The sequence below is a fragment of the Struthio camelus genome, chromosome 29 (genome assembly GCF_040807025.1).
Source record: "Struthio camelus isolate bStrCam1 chromosome 29, bStrCam1.hap1, whole genome shotgun sequence".
Lineage (NCBI taxonomy): Eukaryota > Metazoa > Chordata > Aves > Struthioniformes > Struthionidae > Struthio > Struthio camelus.
The window spans coordinates 401847-418893 of record NC_090970.1 but is presented as its reverse complement, the minus strand read 5'-3'; the positions used below and the strand labels follow the sequence as shown (position 1 = coordinate 418893).

The 17047-nt window shown below is 66.2% G+C and overlaps 3 protein-coding genes across 5 annotated transcripts; 2 read left to right on the top strand and 1 right to left on the bottom strand.

Moving 5' to 3' along the window:
- Positions 1-3: 3 nt before the first annotated feature.
- Positions 4-6907, top strand: LOC138062809 (dehydrogenase/reductase SDR family member 4-like). Of its 2 annotated transcripts, XM_068921831.1 has the most exons (8): positions 4-111; positions 1343-1520; positions 2279-2380; positions 2471-2541; positions 2633-2684; positions 3973-4107; positions 4556-4611; positions 5579-6907. In XM_068921831.1, exons 1-8 carry the CDS (start codon positions 50-52, stop codon positions 5691-5693), a joined length of 771 nt encoding a protein of 256 aa, XP_068777932.1. In that variant the 5' UTR covers positions 4-49; the 3' UTR covers positions 5694-6907. The 2 variants fall into 2 exon arrangements, with proteins under 2 accessions (XP_068777932.1, XP_068777933.1); XM_068921832.1 differs by lacking the exon at positions 3973-4107.
- Positions 2696-3958, bottom strand: LOC138062699 (uncharacterized; the record flags this gene model as incomplete). Its single annotated transcript, XM_068921706.1, has 1 exon — positions 2696-3958. A coding segment is annotated over exon 1 (1161 nt), but the record flags the coding sequence as incomplete, so codon positions are not given.
- A 92-nt stretch (positions 6908-6999) lies between the features above and the next one.
- Positions 7000-14099, top strand: JPH4 (junctophilin 4). Of its 2 annotated transcripts, none has more exons than XM_068921816.1 (6): positions 7000-7039; positions 8470-9425; positions 10553-11141; positions 12504-12622; positions 12735-13093; positions 13815-14099. In XM_068921816.1, the coding sequence occupies exons 2-6, from the start codon at positions 9047-9049 to the stop codon at positions 13893-13895; spliced, it is 1527 nt and encodes a 508-aa protein (XP_068777917.1). In that variant the 5' UTR covers positions 7000-7039; positions 8470-9046; the 3' UTR covers positions 13896-14099. The 2 variants fall into 2 exon arrangements, with proteins under 2 accessions (XP_068777917.1, XP_068777916.1); XM_068921815.1 differs by having other exon boundaries at positions 7009-7039; positions 8203-9425.
- Positions 14100-17047: the final 2948 nt, after the last annotated feature.

Below are 17047 nucleotides of genomic sequence, written 5' to 3'. Positions count from 1 at the left end.
GCCCCGCCCCCCGGGGGGGCAGAGTCCGGCCGTGGGGCGCCGGGGGGCGATGGCGGCGCAAGCGGGGCCGCTGGCGGGCAAGGTGGCGCTGGTCACCGCCGCCTCCGACGGGTGAGTGCCGTGGGCCCAGGCGTCCGGGGCCCAGGCGTCCGGGCCAGCCCCCCCCCCCAGGGCCCAGGCGTCCGGGCCAGCACCCCCTCCCCCCCCAACAGCCTCGGGGCCCAGGCGTCCGGGTACCCTTTCCCCAGCTGTGCTGTCCCAGGGGCCCAGGCGTCCGGGCCTGGCCCCCCCCCCCCCAACACACACACCGTGGACTTGGGACCCAGGCGTCCGGGCCAGGCCCCTCCCCCGCCACACGGGGCCCAGGTGTCCGGGTGCTTTCAGGCTGTCCTACCGGAGCCCATAGCACCCATAGTGCCCCATAGCGCCCCATAGCTCCCCACAGCACCCTATAGAGCCCTGTAGCACCTCATAGTGCCCCATAGCACCCCATAGAGCCCCATAGCTCCCCACAGCGCCCCATAGAGCCCTGTAGCACCCCGTAGTGCCCCATAGTGCCCCATGGCAACCCATAGAGCCTCATGGCGACCCATAGAGCCCCATGGTGACCCATAGAGCCCCACAGAGCCCCATGGTGACCCATAGAGTCCCATGGCGACTCATAGAGCCCCATGGTGACCCATAGAGCCCCACAGAGCCCCATGGTGACCCATAGAGACCCATGGTGACCCATAGAGCCCCATAGCACCCCATAGAGCCCCCATGGCAACCCATAGAGCCCCACGGTGACCCATAGAGCCCCATAGCACCCCATAGAGCCCCCATGGCAACCCCATAGAGCCCCATGGTGACCCGTGGCGACCCATACAGCCCCAAAGACTCCATAGAGCCCCATGGTGACCCATAGAGCTCCATGGTGGCCCACAGAGCCCCATAGCACCCCATAGAGCCCCATGGTGACCAATGGTGACCCATACAGCCCCAAAGACTCCATAGAGCCCCATGGTGACCCATAGAGCCCCACAGCACTCCATAGCAACCCATAGAGTCCCACGGTGACCCATAGAGCACGGTAGGCTCCTTAGAGCCCCATGGAGACCCATAGAGCCCCATGGTGACCCGTGGTGACCCTTAGGGCCCCAAAGACTCCATAGAGTCCCATGGCAACCCATAGAGCCCCATGGTGACTCATGGTGACCCATAGAGCCCCATGGTGACCCGTGGCCACCAATAGGGCCCCAAAGACTCCATAGAGCCCCATGGCAACCCATAGAGCCCCATAGAGCCCCGTAGATTCCATAGAGCCCCACGGCACCCCACGGCACCCCCCGGCGCCCCGCAGGATCGGGCTGGCGACGGCGGGGCGCCTGGCGGCGGCGGGGGCCCGGGTGGTGCTGAGCTCGAGGCGGGAGGAGCGGGTGGCGGCGGCGGTGGCCCAGCTCCGGGGCCGGGGGCTCAGCGTCAGCGGCACCGTCTGCCACGTGGGCCGGGCCCAGGACCGGCAGCGCCTCGTCGACACGGTGAGGGCCGGACGCCTGGGCCCCGTGCCGGGGAAGGGGGGGGGGGACGCCTGGGCCCCCTTGGGTTGGGGACACCTGGGCCCATGTTGGGGACGCCTGGGCCCCCTTGGGTTCGGGACACCTGGGCCCATGTTGGGGACGCCTGGGCCCCATGGGAGCAGGACACCTGGGCCTGTGTTGGGTTGGGGACACCTGGGCCCATGTTGGGGACGCCTGGGCCCCCTTGGGTTGGGAACACCTGGGCCTGTGTTGGGTTGGGGACGCCTGGGCCCCCTTGGGTGGGGGATGCCTGGGCCCCATGGGAGCAGGGCACCTGGGCCTGTGTTGGGTTGGGGACACCTGGGCCCATGTTGGGGACGCCTGGGCCCCCTTGGGTTGGTGACACCTGGGCCTGTGTTGGGTTGGGGACACCTGGGCCCCTGTTGGGGGGACACCTGGGCCCCCTTGGGTGGGGAACACCTGGGCCCATGTTGGGGACACCTGAGCCCCCTTGGGTTGGTGACACCTGGGCCTGTGTTGGGTTGGGGACACCTGGGCCCATGTTGGGGGATGCCTGGGCCCCTTTGGGTGGGGGACACCTGGGCCCCTCTTGGGAGGACACCTGGGCCCATGTTGGGTGAGGGACAGCTGGGCCCATCCCCAGGAGAGGTCGCGGGGGGCAAGTGGCGGGATCGCCCGGACGCCTGGGCCCCGGTGGGTGGGGGCGAGGTGCCGGAGCTGACCCGGACGCCTGGGCCCCGGCGGGCGGGCGGGGGCAGGCCCTGGAGCGCCATGGGGGCATCGACATCCTGGTGTCCAACGCCGCCGTCAACCCCGTCATGGGCAGCGCCCTGGAGGCCGATGAGGCCGCCTGGGAGAAGGTGGGTCCCGCCCCCCCCGGTCCCACCCCCCACCTGGCCACACCCTCTCTGACCACACCCCTTCCACCTCTCTGGCCACGCCCCTTCCAGATCTTCCAGGTCAACGTCACGGCGGCGGCCATGTTGATCAAGCTGGTGGTGCCCCACATGGAGAAAAGGGGGTGAGGAGGTGGGGCTTGCTGATGGGGTGAGGGGGGTGGGGCCCGGTGTGGCCCCACCTCCTCCAGCCTGTCCCGCCCCCTTCCCCCGCAGTGGTGGGTCCATTGTGTTGGTGTCGTCATTGGCTGGGTACATGCCCTTCCCGGTGAGGCTCCGCCCCCCCCCCACGCCGGGGTCTAGGGGAGGGGGGGTGGAGGGAGAGAGGGATGGTGGGACGGGCAATGGGATGGAGGGATGGACGTTGGGATGGACATTGGGATGGATGGATGGAGGGATGGTGGGATGGTGAGATGGGTGGTGGGATGGGTGGTAGGATGGAGGCACAGATGGATGGAGGGATGGGTGGACACTAGGATGGATGGTGGGATGAACGTTGGGATGGATGGAAGAATGGGTGGAGGAAAGGATGGAGGGGTCAGTGGAAGGATGGATGGTGGGATGGATGGAGGGATGGGTGGAGAGAAGGATGGTAGGCTGGATGTTGGGCTGGCTGGCTGGCTGGGTGGCGAGCTGACCGTTGGGCTGGCCATTGGGATGGATGGAGGGAAGGACGGAGGCATGGATGGAGACACGGATAGAGGAATGGATGGAGGGAAGGATGGAGAGATGGGTGGAGGGACGGATGGAGAAAGAGTTGGAGAGATGGACATTGGATGGATGGAGGAAACAATGGAGAGATGGAACAATGGATGTTGAGCTGGATGTTGGGCTGGATGGAGACGTGGATGTTGGGCTGGCCGTTGGGCTGGATGGTGGGATGGACGTTGGGCTGGATGGTGGGTTGGCCGTTGGGTTGGACAGAGAGATGGATGTTGGGTTGGATGTTGGGCTAGATGGTGCGCTGGATGGAGACATGGATGTTGGGCTGGAGGTTGGGCTGGATGGTGGCCTGGCCGTTGGGCTGGATGGAGAGATGGATGTTGGGCTGGATGATGGGCTGGCCGTTGGGCTGGATGGAGAGATGGATGTTGGGCTGGATGGTGGGCTGGCCGTTGGGCTGGACATTGGGCTGGATGGAGAGATGGATGTTGGGCTGGATGGTGGGCTGGCCGTTGGGCTGGATGATGGGATGGCCGTTGGGCTGGACATTGGGCTGGATGGAGAGATGGATGTTGGGCTGGATGGTGGGCTGGATGATGGGATGGCCGTTGGGCTGGATGGTGGGCTGGCCGTTGGGCTGGATGGTGGGATGGATGTTGGGCTGGCCGTTGGGATGACCATTGGGCTGGATGGTGGGATGGCTGTTGGACTGGACAGTGGGATGGACCTTGGGATGGCCGTTGGCCTGGATGTTGGGCTGGACGTTGGGATGATCATTGGGCTGAATGGTGGGCTGGATGGTGGGCTGGATGATGGGATGGCCGTTGGGCTGGATGGTGGGCTGGCCGGTGGGACGTTGGGCGGGACGGGCTGACGGAGGGCGGCGCCGGCAGGCGCTGGGCCCCTACAGCGTGAGCAAGGCGGCGCTGCTGGGGCTGGTGAAGGCCATGGCCCCCGAGCTGCGGGCCCGCGGCATCCGCCTCAACGCCGTCGCCCCCGGCCTCATCCGCACCCGCTTCAGCGCTGCCGTGAGGGCCGGGGCCCCGGGGGGGCGGGGGAGGAGCCTCCTGGGGGTGGAGCCTCCTACAGGGTGGGGCTGGAGGTGGGCGGGGCCGCATAGAGGTGGGGCTGGAGGTGGATGGAACCTAGTTGAGATGGGGCTGGAGGTGGGCAGAGCCTCGTGGAGGTGGGGCTGGAGGTGGGTGGAGCCCTCATGGTGGGTGGAGCCTCATGGAGGTGGGGCTGGAAGTGGGTGGAGCCTCGTAGAGGTGGGGCTGGAGGTGGGTGGAGCCCTCATGGTGGGTGGAGCTTTGGCTTTGAATCAAGTGGGGCCCCATGGAGGGGTGGGGCCTGGGAATGGGCGGAGCTCGCCAGGGTGGGGCTATCAGGGTGGGTGGGGCTTCCTTGTCAGGGGGAGGGGCAGGAGGTGGGGCCTGGGGTGGTGGGCGTGGCCGTGACAGACACGGTCTCTTGCAGCTGTGGGAGAACGAGGGGGCCAAGGAGCAGGTGATGACGACCCTGGGCATTGAGAGGTGGGGCCCGGATGCCTGGGCCCCTGCGGGGGGGGGTGGGGGGCACCCGGACACCTGGGCCCCATGGTAGGGGGATGGTTCTGGGGGTTGCCGAGATGCCTGGGCCCCATGGTGGGTGGAGGTCCTGGGTTGGCCACCTGGATACCTGGGCCCCGTGGCTAGGGGGAAGGTCCCAGGGTTGGCTGCCCGGACACCTGGGCCCTGTGGTGGGGGGATGGTTCTGGGACGCCTGGGCCCCGTGGTGGGTGGAGGTCCTAGGTGGGTCACCCGGATGCTTGGGCCCCATGGAGGGGTGATGGTTCTGAGTTGCCTGGGCCCCGTGGTGGGTGGAGGTCCTAGGTGGGTCACCTGGACACCTGGGCCCCATGGAGGGGTGATGGTTCTGGGCCACCTGGGCCCCGTGATGGGTGGAGGTCCTAGGTGGGTCACCTGGACACCTGGGCCCCATGGAGGGGTGATGGTTCTGGGTCGCCTGGGCCCCGTGATGGGTGGAGGTCCTAGGTGGGTCACCTGGACACCTGGGCCCCATGGAGGGGTGATGGTTCTGGGCCACCTGGGCCCCGTGGTGGGTGGAGGTCCTAGGTGGGTCACCTGGACACCTGGGCCCCATGGAGGGGTGATGGTTCTGGGCCGCCTGGGCCCCGTGGTGGGTGGAGGTCCTGGTGGGTCACCTGGACACCTGGGCCCTGTGGTGGGGTGATGGTTCTGGGCCACCTGGGCCCCGTGGTGGGTGGAGGTCCTAGGTGGGTCACCTGGACACCTGGGCCCCATGGAGGGGTGATGGTTCTGGGCCACCTGGGCCCCGTGGTGGGTGGAGGTCCTAGGTGGGTCACCTGGACACCTGGGCCCTGTGGTGGGGTGATGGTTCTGGGCCACCTGGGCCCCGTGGTGGGTGGAGGTCCTGGTGGGGGTGGGTGGGTGGGTTGGCCGCCCGGACGCCTGGGCCCGCTGACGCCGGCGCCGGCAGGCTGGGCACGCCCGAGGACTGCGCCGGCGTCGTCGCCTTCCTGTGCGGCCCCGAGGCCGCCTACGTGGTGGGGGAGACGGTGGTTGTGGCCGGCGGCGCCCCCTCCCGCCTCTGAGGGCCTATAGGGGACCTAGGGGGTCATCGGGGGGTGCCTGGGGGGGCCTATAGGGGACCTAGGGGTGTTTGGGGGGTTCCCTGGGGGGTCTATAGGGGACCTAGGGGACGCCAAGGGGTCTATAGGGAACATAGGAGTCCCTGGGGGGTGCCTGGGGGGGTCTATAGGGGACCTAGGGGTCTCCAGGGTGTGTCTGGGGGGGTCTATAGGGGACATAGGAGTCCCTGGGGGGTGCCTGGGGGGGTCTGTAGGGGACCTAGGGGTCTCCAGAGGGCATGGAGGGGGGTCTATAGGGGACATAGGGGTCCCTGGGGGGTGCCTGTGGGGGTCTATAGGGGACCTAGGGGTGTCTGGGGGGTTTATAGGGGATGTAGGGGTCCCTGGGGGGTGCCTGGGGGGGTCTGTAGGGGACCTAGGGGTGTCTGGGGAGTCTTTAGGGGACATAAAGTTCCCTGGGGGGTGCCTGGGGGGGTCCGTAGGGGACCTAGAGGTCTCCATGGGGCACTTGGGGGGTCTATAGGGGACGTAGGGGTCCCTGGGAGGCACGTAGAGGGGTCTATAGGGGACATAGGGGTGTCGGGGGGGTCTATAGGGGACCTCGGGGTCCCTAGGGGGTGCCTGGGGAGTCTATAGGGGATGTAGGGGTCTCCCTGGGGCACTTAGGGGGTCTATAGGGGATATCTGGGTCCCTGTGGGGCACTTAGAGGAATCTATAAGGGATATAGGGTCCCTGCGGGGCTCTTAGGGGGCCTATAGGGGACCTAGGGGGCGCTTGGGGGGTCTATAGGGGACATAGGGGTCCCTGGAGGGTGCTTGGGGGGGTCTATAGGGGATATAGGGGTGTCTGGGGAGCACTTAAGGGATCTATAGGGCACACTGGGGTCCCCAGGGGGCGCTTAGGGGGTCTATAGGGGACCCTGGGGGTCCATGGGGGGCACTGGGGGGGCCCTTGGGTGCCCGTAAGGGACCTTAGGGCCCCTGGGGGCATTTGGGGAGGGGTCTATAGGGGACCCGGAGACGTTTTTAGGGATCCGGGGGCGTTTCGGGGTGTTTTGGAAGCGTTTCGGGACGTTTCGGTGCGTTTTGGGGCGTTTTGGTGCGTTTTGGGCTGTTTTGGGGTGTTTCGGGCTGTTTCGGGGCATTTTGGTGCGTTTCGGGCTGTTTCGGGGCGTTTCGGGCTGTTTCGGGAGCCCCAATAAAGGCTCTGACGGCTCCGCGTGGCCTCCTGGGGGGATCTGGGGGGTGGTGGGGGGTGTCCCTCTGCCTGCCCCTCCCCTGGCCCCGCCCCCCCCGCAGGCCCCGCCCCCCTCCCTCCCTCCCTCCTTCCTTCCCGGCGGAGGCGGACGGTGAGTAGGGGCCGCGCCGGAGCCGGCGGCCGCCATCCCTCCGTCTCCATCCCTCCATCTCCATCCCTCCGTCCCACCTCCATCCTTCCAGCTCCATCCCTCCATCTCCATCCCACCTCCATCCCTCCATCTCCATCCCTCCATCCCTCCATCTCATCCCTCCATCTCCATCCCACCTCCATCCCTCCATCTCCATCCCTCCATCCCTCCATCTCCATCCCTCCATCTCCATCCCACCTCCATCCCTCCATCTCCATCCCTCCATCCCTCCATCTCCATCCCTCCATCTCCATCCCACCTCCATCCCTCCATCTCCATCCCTCCATCTCCATCCCACCTCCATCCCTCCGTCTCCATCCCACCACCCTCCATCTCACCATCCCTCCATCCCACCACCCTCCATCTCCTTCCTCCATCCCATCATCTCCACCCCAGCACCCACCATCCCTCCGTCGCCTCCCTCCGTCCCTCCATCCCTCCATCTCCACCCCATCTCCACCCATCCCACCATCTCCACCCCATCTCCACCCATCCACCCACCATCCCTCCATCGCCACCCCAGCACCCTCCATTTCTATACCCCAGCACCCTCCATCCTGCCACCCTCTATCCCACCATCTCCATCCCACCATCTCCATCCCTCCATCTCCATCCCACCACCCTCCATCCTGCCACCCTCCATCCCATCTCCATCCCTCCTTCTCCACCCCACCACCCTCCATCCCACCATCTCCATCCCTCCATCTCCATCCCTCCATCTCCATCCCACCACCCTCCATCCTGCCACCCTCCATCCCATCTCCATCCCTCCTTCTCCACCCCACCACCCTCCATCCCACCATCTCCATCCCTCCATCTCCACCCCACCATCTCCATCCCACCACCCTCCATCCTGCCACCCTCCATCCCGCCACCCTCCATCCCATCTCCATCCCTCCTCCATCCCACCACCCTCCATCCCTCCATCTCCATCCCACCACCCTCCATCCCGGGGGGCTGTTGTGTGTCCCACGTGTGCGCGCGGGCCATCACGGTGTGCGTGTGTGTGTGTGGGGGGGAGGTCCTGGGTGTCACAGGCGTGTGACACATGGATGCAGGACATGGTGGGTGGGGGTTGCTCGGGACCCTTGCGTCCACCTGTAGCCCTGTTTGGCTGTACCCAGGACCTCTGTGGTCGCCTGTATCTCTGCCTGGCTGCACTCCAGACCCCTGCACCCACCTGTAGCGCCGTCCAGCTGTACCAAGGGCCTCCACGTCTGCCTGTAGCCCCCTCCACTTGCCCTCGGGACCCTTGCGTCCACCTGTAGGCCCGTTTGACTGTCCCTGGGACCTCTGCATCTGCCTGTATCTCCATGGGGGTGCACCCTGGAAACCTGCGTCTGCCTGTATCTCCATCTGGCTGTACCAAGGACCCCCGTATCTGCCTGTAGCCTCCTCCAGCTGCATCCAGGACTTCCATGTAGCCCCATCCAGCTGTATCCAGGACCTTTGCACCTGCCTGTATCTCCAGCTGACTGCACCCAGGACCCCTGTATCCGCCTGTAGCCTCCACTGGCTGCATCCAGGACCTCCATGTCTGCCTGTAGCCCCGTCCAGCCCCACTCAGTACCTCAGTATCTGCCTGTAGCCCCGTCTGGCTGTATCCAGGACCCCCATATCCGCCTGTAGCCTCCTCTGGCTGCATCCAGGACCCCCGCTTCTGCCTGTAGCGCCATCCGACTGCACCCAGGACCCTCATATCTGCCTGTAGCCCTGTCTGGCTGCATCCAGGACCTTTGCACCCGTCCGTATCTCCATCAGGCTGCACCCAGGATCCCCCTGCATCAGCCTGTACCTCCATCCGACTGTACCAAGGGCCTCCATATCCGCCTGTAGCCCCCTCCGGCCGCACCCAGGCCCCGCCGTGCCCCCCGATGCGGGCCCGGGGGCCGCCCCCCGGCGCGGCGCGGGGGTCCCGGTGATGCGGGGCGGAGGCGAGGGCGTCCGCGGGGGGTGTCGGGGGGCCCCATGCCGGTGGGGGGCCGCTTCGAGTTCGACGACGGGGGTTGCTACGCGGGGGGCTGGTCGGGGGGCCGGGCCCACGGCTACGGGGTGTGCACGGGGCCCGGGGCGCGGGGCGAGTACTGTGGGCGGTGGCGGGGGGGTTTCGAGGCGTTGGGGGTCTACACGGGGCCCGGCGGGGCCAGCTACGAGGGCGAGTGGGGCCAGGGCAAGCGCGAGGGGCTGGGGGTGGAGAGGAAGGATGGGCGGCGGTACCGGGGCGAGTGGCGGCAGGGCCTGAAGGGTCCCAGCGGCGTCTGGGAGAGCCCCTCGGGCGTCACCTACCAGGGCACCTGGCGGGCCGGGCTGCAGGACGGCTACGGCACCGAGACCTACGCTGACGGAGGTGAGCGACCCGCCCCGGCAGCCATCTGCATGCTCATACGTCCATCCACCAACCCATCCATCAACCTGTCCATGAAAACATCCATCAACCCATCCATCCATCAACCCATCCATCCATCAACCCATCCATGAAAACATCCATCAACCCATCCATCCATCCATCAACCCATCCATCCATCAACCCATCCATCCATCCATCAACCCATCTATCCATCCATCAACCCATCCACCAACCCATCCATCCAACCATCCATCAACCCATCCATGAAAACATCCATCAACCCATCCATCCATCCATTCATCCACCCATCCACCAACCCATCCATCCACCCCATCCAGCAACCCATCCATCCATCAACCCATCTACCCATCCATCCGTCTGTCCGTCCATCAATCTGTGCATCAACAGTGCTGTCCATCCATTCCTCGAGCCATCCCTCCTGTCCATCCATCTACTAACTCATCCATCCCTTCATCTGTTCATCAACCCATCTATCAACCCATCCGTCCATCAACCCATCCATCCATCAACCCATCTACCTATCCATCAACCCATCCATGAAAACATCCATCAACCCATCCATCAACCCATCCCTCCATCCACCCACCCATCCATCCATCCACCCACCCATCTATCTATCCACCCATCCCTCCATCCATCCATCAAGCCATTCCTCCTGTCCATCCATCTACTAACTCATCCATCCCTTCATCTGTCCATCAACCCATCCCTCCATCCACCAACCCATCCATCCCACCATCTATCCATTGACTCATTGATCTACCCATCCATCCATGCATCCCTCGATCTACCAACCCATCCATCCCACCATCCCTCCATCCCTCCATCCCTCCATCTATCAACCCACCCATCCCTCCATCTATCTACCAAGCCATCCATCCCTTCATCCCTCCATCCATCCCTCCACCTACCAACCCATCCATCCATCCATCCCTCCACCTACCAACCACCCATCCCTCCATCCATCCTTCCCTCCATCCCTCTGTCCATCCCTCCACCTACCAACCCATCCCTCCATCCATCCCTCCACCTCCCAACCCATCCCTTCCTCCATCCACCGACCCGCCGGCCCCTCCACCCACCCCGCTGACCCTCTCTCCCCGCAGGCACCTACCAGGGCCAGTGGCAAGCGGGCAAGCGCCACGGCTACGGCGTCCGCCAGAGCGTCCCCTACGGCCGGGCCGCCCCGGCCCGCTCCCCACCCCGCGCCTCCCTTGAGTCCCTCCGCGGCCCGCCACGACCCCCGGCCGGCTTCGCCCTGCCCGTCCCCGCCGCCCCACCGCCCCGCGACAAGAAACTCGGCGCCTTCTCCCTCCGACGCTCCTTGCTCCCTGGCCGCCGTCGTTGCTCGGCCCCGGATAACCCGGAGCCGCCACCAGGCTGCTCTACTGAGGTCTACGCCGGCGAGTGGCGAGGCGACCGCCGCAGCGGCCTGGGGGCCAGCCGCCGCTCCGACGGGCTGCGCTACGAGGGCGAGTGGCTGGCCAACCGCCGGCACGGCTACGGCCGCACCACCTACCCCGACGGGGCCCGCCGCGAGGGCAAGTACCGCCGCGACCGCCTCCTGGGACCCTCCGTCCGCGACCTCCTGCCCCTCCGCCGCCCCAAGGTCCGTGAGAAGGTGGCCCGGGCCGTCGAGGCCGCTCGGCGCGCCGCCGCCCTGGCCCGGGACATGCAGGAGAGGGCGGTCGCCAGGTTCGGGGCCGGGGGGTGGGGTGAGGGGGTGCTGGGCGTTGGTTGTGGGGCGGTCGGTGTTGGGTTGGGGGGGTGTTTGGGGCTGGTTGGGGGACGCTAGGGGGCACCTAGGGTGGAGTTGTGCAGCAGTTGAATTGGGTTGGGGGGGGTCACTGGGGGCAGATGTGGTAGGTTGTGGGGCAGTTGGGTTGGGCTGGAGTCATTGGGGGCAGTTGGGGTGGGTTTTGGGGGTCATTGAGGGCACCTGGGGTGGGTTGTGGGGCAGTTGGGTTGGGTTGGGGGGTCTCTGGAGGCAGATGGGGTGGGTTGTGGGGCAGTTGGGGTGGGTTGGGTTGGGTTGAGGGTCATTGGGAGCAGATGTGGTGGGCTGGGGGTCACTGGGGGCAGTTTGAGGGCCACTGGGGGGCACCTGAGGTGGGTTGTGGGGCAGTTGGGTTGACTTGGGGGTCATTGGGAGCAGTTGTGGTGGGTTTTGAGGGTGATTGGGGGCACTCGGGTTGGCTTGGGGGTCATTGGAGGCAATTGTGGTGAGTTTTGAGGGTCACTGGGGGGCACCTGGGGTAGGTTGTGGGGTAGCTGGAGGTGGGTTAGGGGTCTTTGGGGGCAGTTGTGGGTTGGGGGTCAGTGGGGGCAGTTGCAGTGGGTTTGAGGGGTCATTGAGGACACCTGGGGCAGGTTGTGGGGCAGTTGGGTTGGGTTGGAGTAATTGAGGGCAGTGGTAGTGGGTTGGGGGTCACTGGGGGCAGATGTGGTGGGGTGTGGGTGGCATTGGGGGCCCTTGGGGTGGGTTGTGGGGCAGTTGGGGGTCACTGGGGGGAGTTGGGGTAGGTTGGGGGGCAGAAGTGAGTCAGGGAGCAAATGCCACCATGGTCTCCCCGAGTAGGGGGCAGCCATCTTGGGGCCCTCACCATGGTCTCCCCCAGTAGAGGGCAGCCATCTTGGGGCCCTCACCATGGTCTCCCCCAGTAGAGGGCAGCCATCTTGGGGCCCTCCACCATAACAACACCCCATAGGGGAGGCAGCCATCTTGGGGCCCTCACTGTGGCCACCCCAAGGTGGTCAGCCATCTTGGGGCCCTCCACCATAGCAACACCCCATTGGGGGTGGCCATCTTGGGGCCCTCACTGTGGCCTCCTTCAGCAGAGGGCAGCCATCTTGGGGCCCTCCACCATAACAACACCCCATAGGGGAGGCAGCCATCTTGGGGCCCTCACCGTGGCCTCCTCCAGCAGAGGGCAGCCATCTTGGGGCCTCACCATCACCAGGTGGAGGCCACCATTGGCCGCTGGTCACCGTGGGGCTGGAGGGAGGATGGGAAGGGGGGGTGGGCCTCCCTGACCCCCATCCCGACCCCCTTCCCAGGACGGCGGAGGCCCGGCTGAAGGCGGCGGGGGCGGCGGCGGTGGCCGAGAAGGCCCTGGAGGCCGCGCGGTTGGCCAAGCTCCTGGCCCGGGACCTCCAACCCGGCGCCGACGGCACCGGTGAGACCCCGTGACGGGGCCCAGGCGTCTGGGGAGGTTGTGGGGTGGGGTTAACACCCCCTCCTTCCCCAAACACACACCCCGGTCCCCCCACCCCGACGTCTTCCCGCAGCGCCCCGCCGGCGTCTGGACTCGGAGGGGACGGACACGGAGCCGGACGACTCGGACGAACGGACGCCCTCGGACGGGACCCCGCCGGCCCGGACGCCTGGGCCCGCCGAATCGGAAGAGCCGTGGGGCGAGGAGGTGGAAAGCGGGGGGACGCCGGCGGCGGGGGGACGGACCCCCCCCAGCAGCTCCGGCAGCCTCCGGGAGGAGGAGGAGGAGGAGGAAGACGAGGAGGAGGAGGAGGAGGAGGAAGAGAAGGAGGCACCCGGCCCCCGCCGCAGCCAGGAGCCCCCGGACCCGGGGGGAACCGGGACCCACGCGCTGGGGGGCGCCCCACAGGGGCCGCCGCCGCCCCACGCGCAGGTGAGGGCGGCGGGAGGGCCCAGGCGTCCGGGTGCCCCACCTCCCCCGCCCTTGCCGGCCTATGGGTCTCAGGGGGGAGGCGGAGCCAGAGGGATGGGGAGGCGGAGCCTGGGGTTGGCAGGGCTGGGAGCTGCTGCTAGGGGGCGGGGCTTAGGGCAGAGGGGCGGGGCCTAAGGGATAGGGGTGGGGTTTAGGGGCTGGGGGCGTGGCTTGGGCCAGAGGGGTGGGGTTTAAGGGCTGGGGGTGGGACTTAAAGGCAATGGGAGGGGCTTAAGGACTGGGGGTGGGACTTAAGGACTGTGGAAGGGTCTTAAGGTCTGGGGGCGGGGTTTAAAGGCAATGGGCGGGGCTTAAGGGCTCGGAGGTGGGTCCTAGGGCTTGGGGGTGGGGCTTAAGGGTTAGGGGGTGGAGCCTGAGGGGCCAAGGGTGGGACACTGAGAGGTGGGTGGGGCAGAGGGTGGGGCTTAAAGGGTAGCAGGCATGGTTTGGGATAGAGGAGGGGCTTAAAGGTGGTGGGCGGGGCTTGAAGGGAGTGGGCGGGGCTAAAGGTGGTGAGCGGGGCTAACAGGTGGTGGGAGTGGCCTGAGATGCTGTGGGCGGGGCCTAGGGCCTAAGGAGCGGGTGCCCGGGGTGGGGGGCTTACAGTGGGTGGGGCTTAAGAGGAGGTGGGCGGGGCTTGGAAGGGTCAGGGGGCGGGGCCTGACGGGGTCCCCTCCCCCAGGGCGCCCACCCGCTGGTGGTGGCGGCCGTGGTGCTGGTGGACCTGTGCCTGGCGCAGCTCTTCTCCCGGCTGCTGGCCTGAGCGGCGCCCCACATCTCCCCCCACCCCAACCGGCACCTGCCCCACACGCTGCCGCCCCATTGGTCGCACTCAAAGGGCTCTTCCCCCCCCCCCAAAAACAATCACCAACCATGGGGCTGGTGCAATGGAGGAAGTCTCACCTCCTTCCCCCCACCCCGGCCCACGTGCATGACCGCCCCCCCCCCCCTCCACGGGCAGGATTTTGGGGGAAAAAAAAGAAAAAAACGGGACCAAGCGGATGGCTATATTAATATAAAAATAAAAATTAAAAAAAAAAAAAAAGGAAAAAAAATTTTTTTGCCCCCCCCCCTTTGCCTGGAGTTGCCTCGTTTCTACGTGTCCCCCCCGGGTGGGTCATGGGGGGCTGGGGGGTTGCTGGGGGGGGGGTCTCATAGTGCCCTATAGAGTCCCATAGAGCCCCACTGTTCCCATAGTGCTGTATAGTGCCCCATAGTGCCCCATAGAGCCCCCATTGTGCCCATAGAGCCCCATTGAGTCCCATAGAGCCCCATTATCCCCATAGTGCGGTATAGTGCCCCATAGAGCCCCAGAGCCCCATTGTCCCCATAGAGCCCCATAGTGCCCCATAGTGCCCCATAGAGCCCCATTGTCCCCATAGAGTCCCATAGTGCCCCCATTGTGCCCATAGAGCCCCACAGAGTCCCACAGAGCCCCATTGTCCCCGTAGTGCTGTATAATGCCCCATAGTGCCCTATAGAGCCCCAGAGCCCCATTGTCCCCATAGAGACCTACAAAGCCCCATAGTGCCCCATTGTCCCCATAGAGCCCCAATTGTCCCCAAAGAGTCCCATAGAGCCCCATAGAGCCCCATTGTCCCCATAGAGACCTATACAGCCCCATAGAGCCCCATAGTGGCCCCATAGAGTCCCATTGTCTCCATAGTGCCCTATAGTGGCCCATGGAGACCTATAGAGCCCCATAGTGCCCCATAGACCCCCCCTCCTATAGAGCCCCATTGTCTCCATAGTGCCCTATAGAGCCCCATGGAGCCCTATAGAGCCCCATAGCACCCTATAGAGCCCCATAGAGTCTCATAGAGCCCCATTGTCCCCATAGTGACCTATAGAGCCCCACAGAGCCCCATAACAGCCCACAGAGCCCCACAGCACCCCATAGTGCCCTACAGTGCCCCATAGAGCCCCCTTGTGCCCCATAGCATCCCCATAGAGCTCCCTGGACCCCCTAACAGTGCCCCATAGGGCCCTACAGTGCTCCATAGGCCCCATAGCTCCCCATAGGCCCCTCCAGTGCCCCTGGAGCCCCCCCCAGCACCCCATAGGGCCCCCCCCAGCGGTCTCCATGGCGACGCGAGGCCCAGGCATCCCACAATGCCTTGCGGCCAGCCAAAGGTGGAGGGGGAGGCTGTCCCAGGGCATCATGGGATGTGGGAGTGCATGCAAGGCATTGTGGGGGATGGAGTCCATGGGGGGGGGCGGATGCTACTGGGAGGCACTGAGGGGGCTCTGGGACCTACTGGAGGGCCCTGGGGGGTGACTGGGGGGGCACTGGGTGTTACTGGGGGCACTGGGGGCTCTGAGGGTGACTAGGACACTGGGGGGGCTACTGGGGGGGCCCTGAGGGTGACTGGGGGGCACTGGGGGGCACTGGGGATGACTGGGGGGCTCTGGGGACTACTGGGAGGGCACTGGGAATGACTGGGGGCACTGGGGGCTACTAGGGGCACTAGGGGGCTACTGGTGGGAACTGGGGGGGTGACTGGGGGCACTGGGAGGGACTGGGGGGTGCCATGGGGTGGGCATGGGGAGGGGTGGGGCCTGTGAGGGAGGCGTGGCCTACTGGAGGATGTGCCTCTCAGGTGGGGGTGGGGCCTGAGGGAGGGGGCGGGGTGTCGTCACCGGCCCGGCGCCATCGATCGGGTCCTCCCCAGGCGAGCGGCGCAGGAGGCCCTGCCCCCCTCCTCCCCCACCCCCGGCCCGGCCGTGAGTCCAACGGGGCCCCGGCGTCCGGGGCTGGACGGGGACCGGGGGAGGGATGGAGACGGGAGGGGGTGGAGGGCTGGGGATGGAGATGGAGATGGAGGTGGAGGGATGGGGGTGGAGGTGGAGCTGGAGATGGAGGGATGAAGATGGAGAATGGGGATGGATATGCGGGGATGGAGATGGAGGTGGAGGGATGGAGATGGGGGAGGGAGGGCCGGAGATGGAGGTGGAGGGATGGGGGTGGAGGTGGTGATGGAGCTCCGGAGATGAAGGGATGGAGCTAGGTGGTGGAGATGGGGGGATATAGCTGGAGGGATGGAGATGGAGGGATGGAGATGGAGGGATGGAGATGGAGGGATGAAGCTGGAGGGATGGGGTAGAGATGGAGGGATGGAGCTGGGGGGGTGGAGATGGAGGGATGGAGCTGGGGGGGTGGAGCTGGAGGGATGGGGTAGAGATGGAGGGGTGGAGCTGGGGGGTGGAGATGGAGGGATGGAGCTGGGGGGGTGGAGCTGGAGGGATGGGGTAGAGATGGAGGGGTGGAGTTGGGGGGATGGAGCTGGAGGGATGGGGTAGAGATGGGGGATGGAGCTGGGGGGGTGGAAATGGGGGATGGAGCTGGAGGGATGGGGTAGAGATGGAGGGGTGGAGCTGGGGGGATGGAGCTGGAGGGATGGGGTGGAGATGGAGGGATGGAGCTGGGGGGGATGAAGCTGGAGGGATGGGGTGGAGATGGAAGGATGGAGCTGGAGGGATGGGGTAGAGATGGAGGGGTGGAGCTGGAGGGATGGAGCTGGGGGGTGGAGATGGAGGGATGGAGCTGGGGGGATGGAGCTGGAGGGATGGGGTGGAGATGGAGGGGTGGAGCTGGGGGGATGGAGCTGGGGGGATGGAGCTGGAGGGATGGGGTAGAGATGGAGGAATGGAGCTGGGGGGTGGAGATGGGGGATGGGGTGGAGATGGAGGGATGGAGCTGGGGGGATGGGGTGGAGGTGGAGGGCTGGAGATGGAGGGATGAGGTGGAGGGCTGGGGTGGAGGTGGAGATGGAGGGATGGGGTGGAGATGGAGGGCTGGGGTGGAGGTGGAGATGGAGTGATGGGGTGGAGGTGGAGGACTGGAGATGGAGGGATGGGGGTGGAGGTGGAGATGGAGGGATGGGGTGGAGATGGAGGGATGGGGTGGAGGTGGAG

Excerpts from the sequence above, each read along its gene's own strand:
- JPH4 (XM_068921816.1), top strand. The coding sequence starts at position 9,047 with ATGCCGGTGGGGGGCCGCTTCGAGTTCGACGACGGGGGTTGCTACGCG. Across the intron at positions 12,623-12,734 it reads ACCCGGCGCCGACGGCACCG|CGCCCCGCCGGCGTCTGGAC; the intron begins GTGAGACCCCGT and ends GTCTTCCCGCAG. Across the intron at positions 13,094-13,814 it reads CGCCGCCGCCCCACGCGCAG|GGCGCCCACCCGCTGGTGGT; the intron begins GTGAGGGCGGCG and ends CCCCTCCCCCAG.
- LOC138062809 (XM_068921831.1), top strand. The coding sequence starts at position 50 with ATGGCGGCGCAAGCGGGGCCGCTGGCGGGCAAGGTGGCGCTGGTCACC. Across the intron at positions 1,521-2,278 it reads GGCAGCGCCTCGTCGACACG|GCCCTGGAGCGCCATGGGGG; the intron begins GTGAGGGCCGGA and ends GGGCGGGGGCAG. Across the intron at positions 2,685-3,972 it reads CTGGGTACATGCCCTTCCCG|GCGCTGGGCCCCTACAGCGT; the intron begins GTGAGGCTCCGC and ends CGGCGCCGGCAG.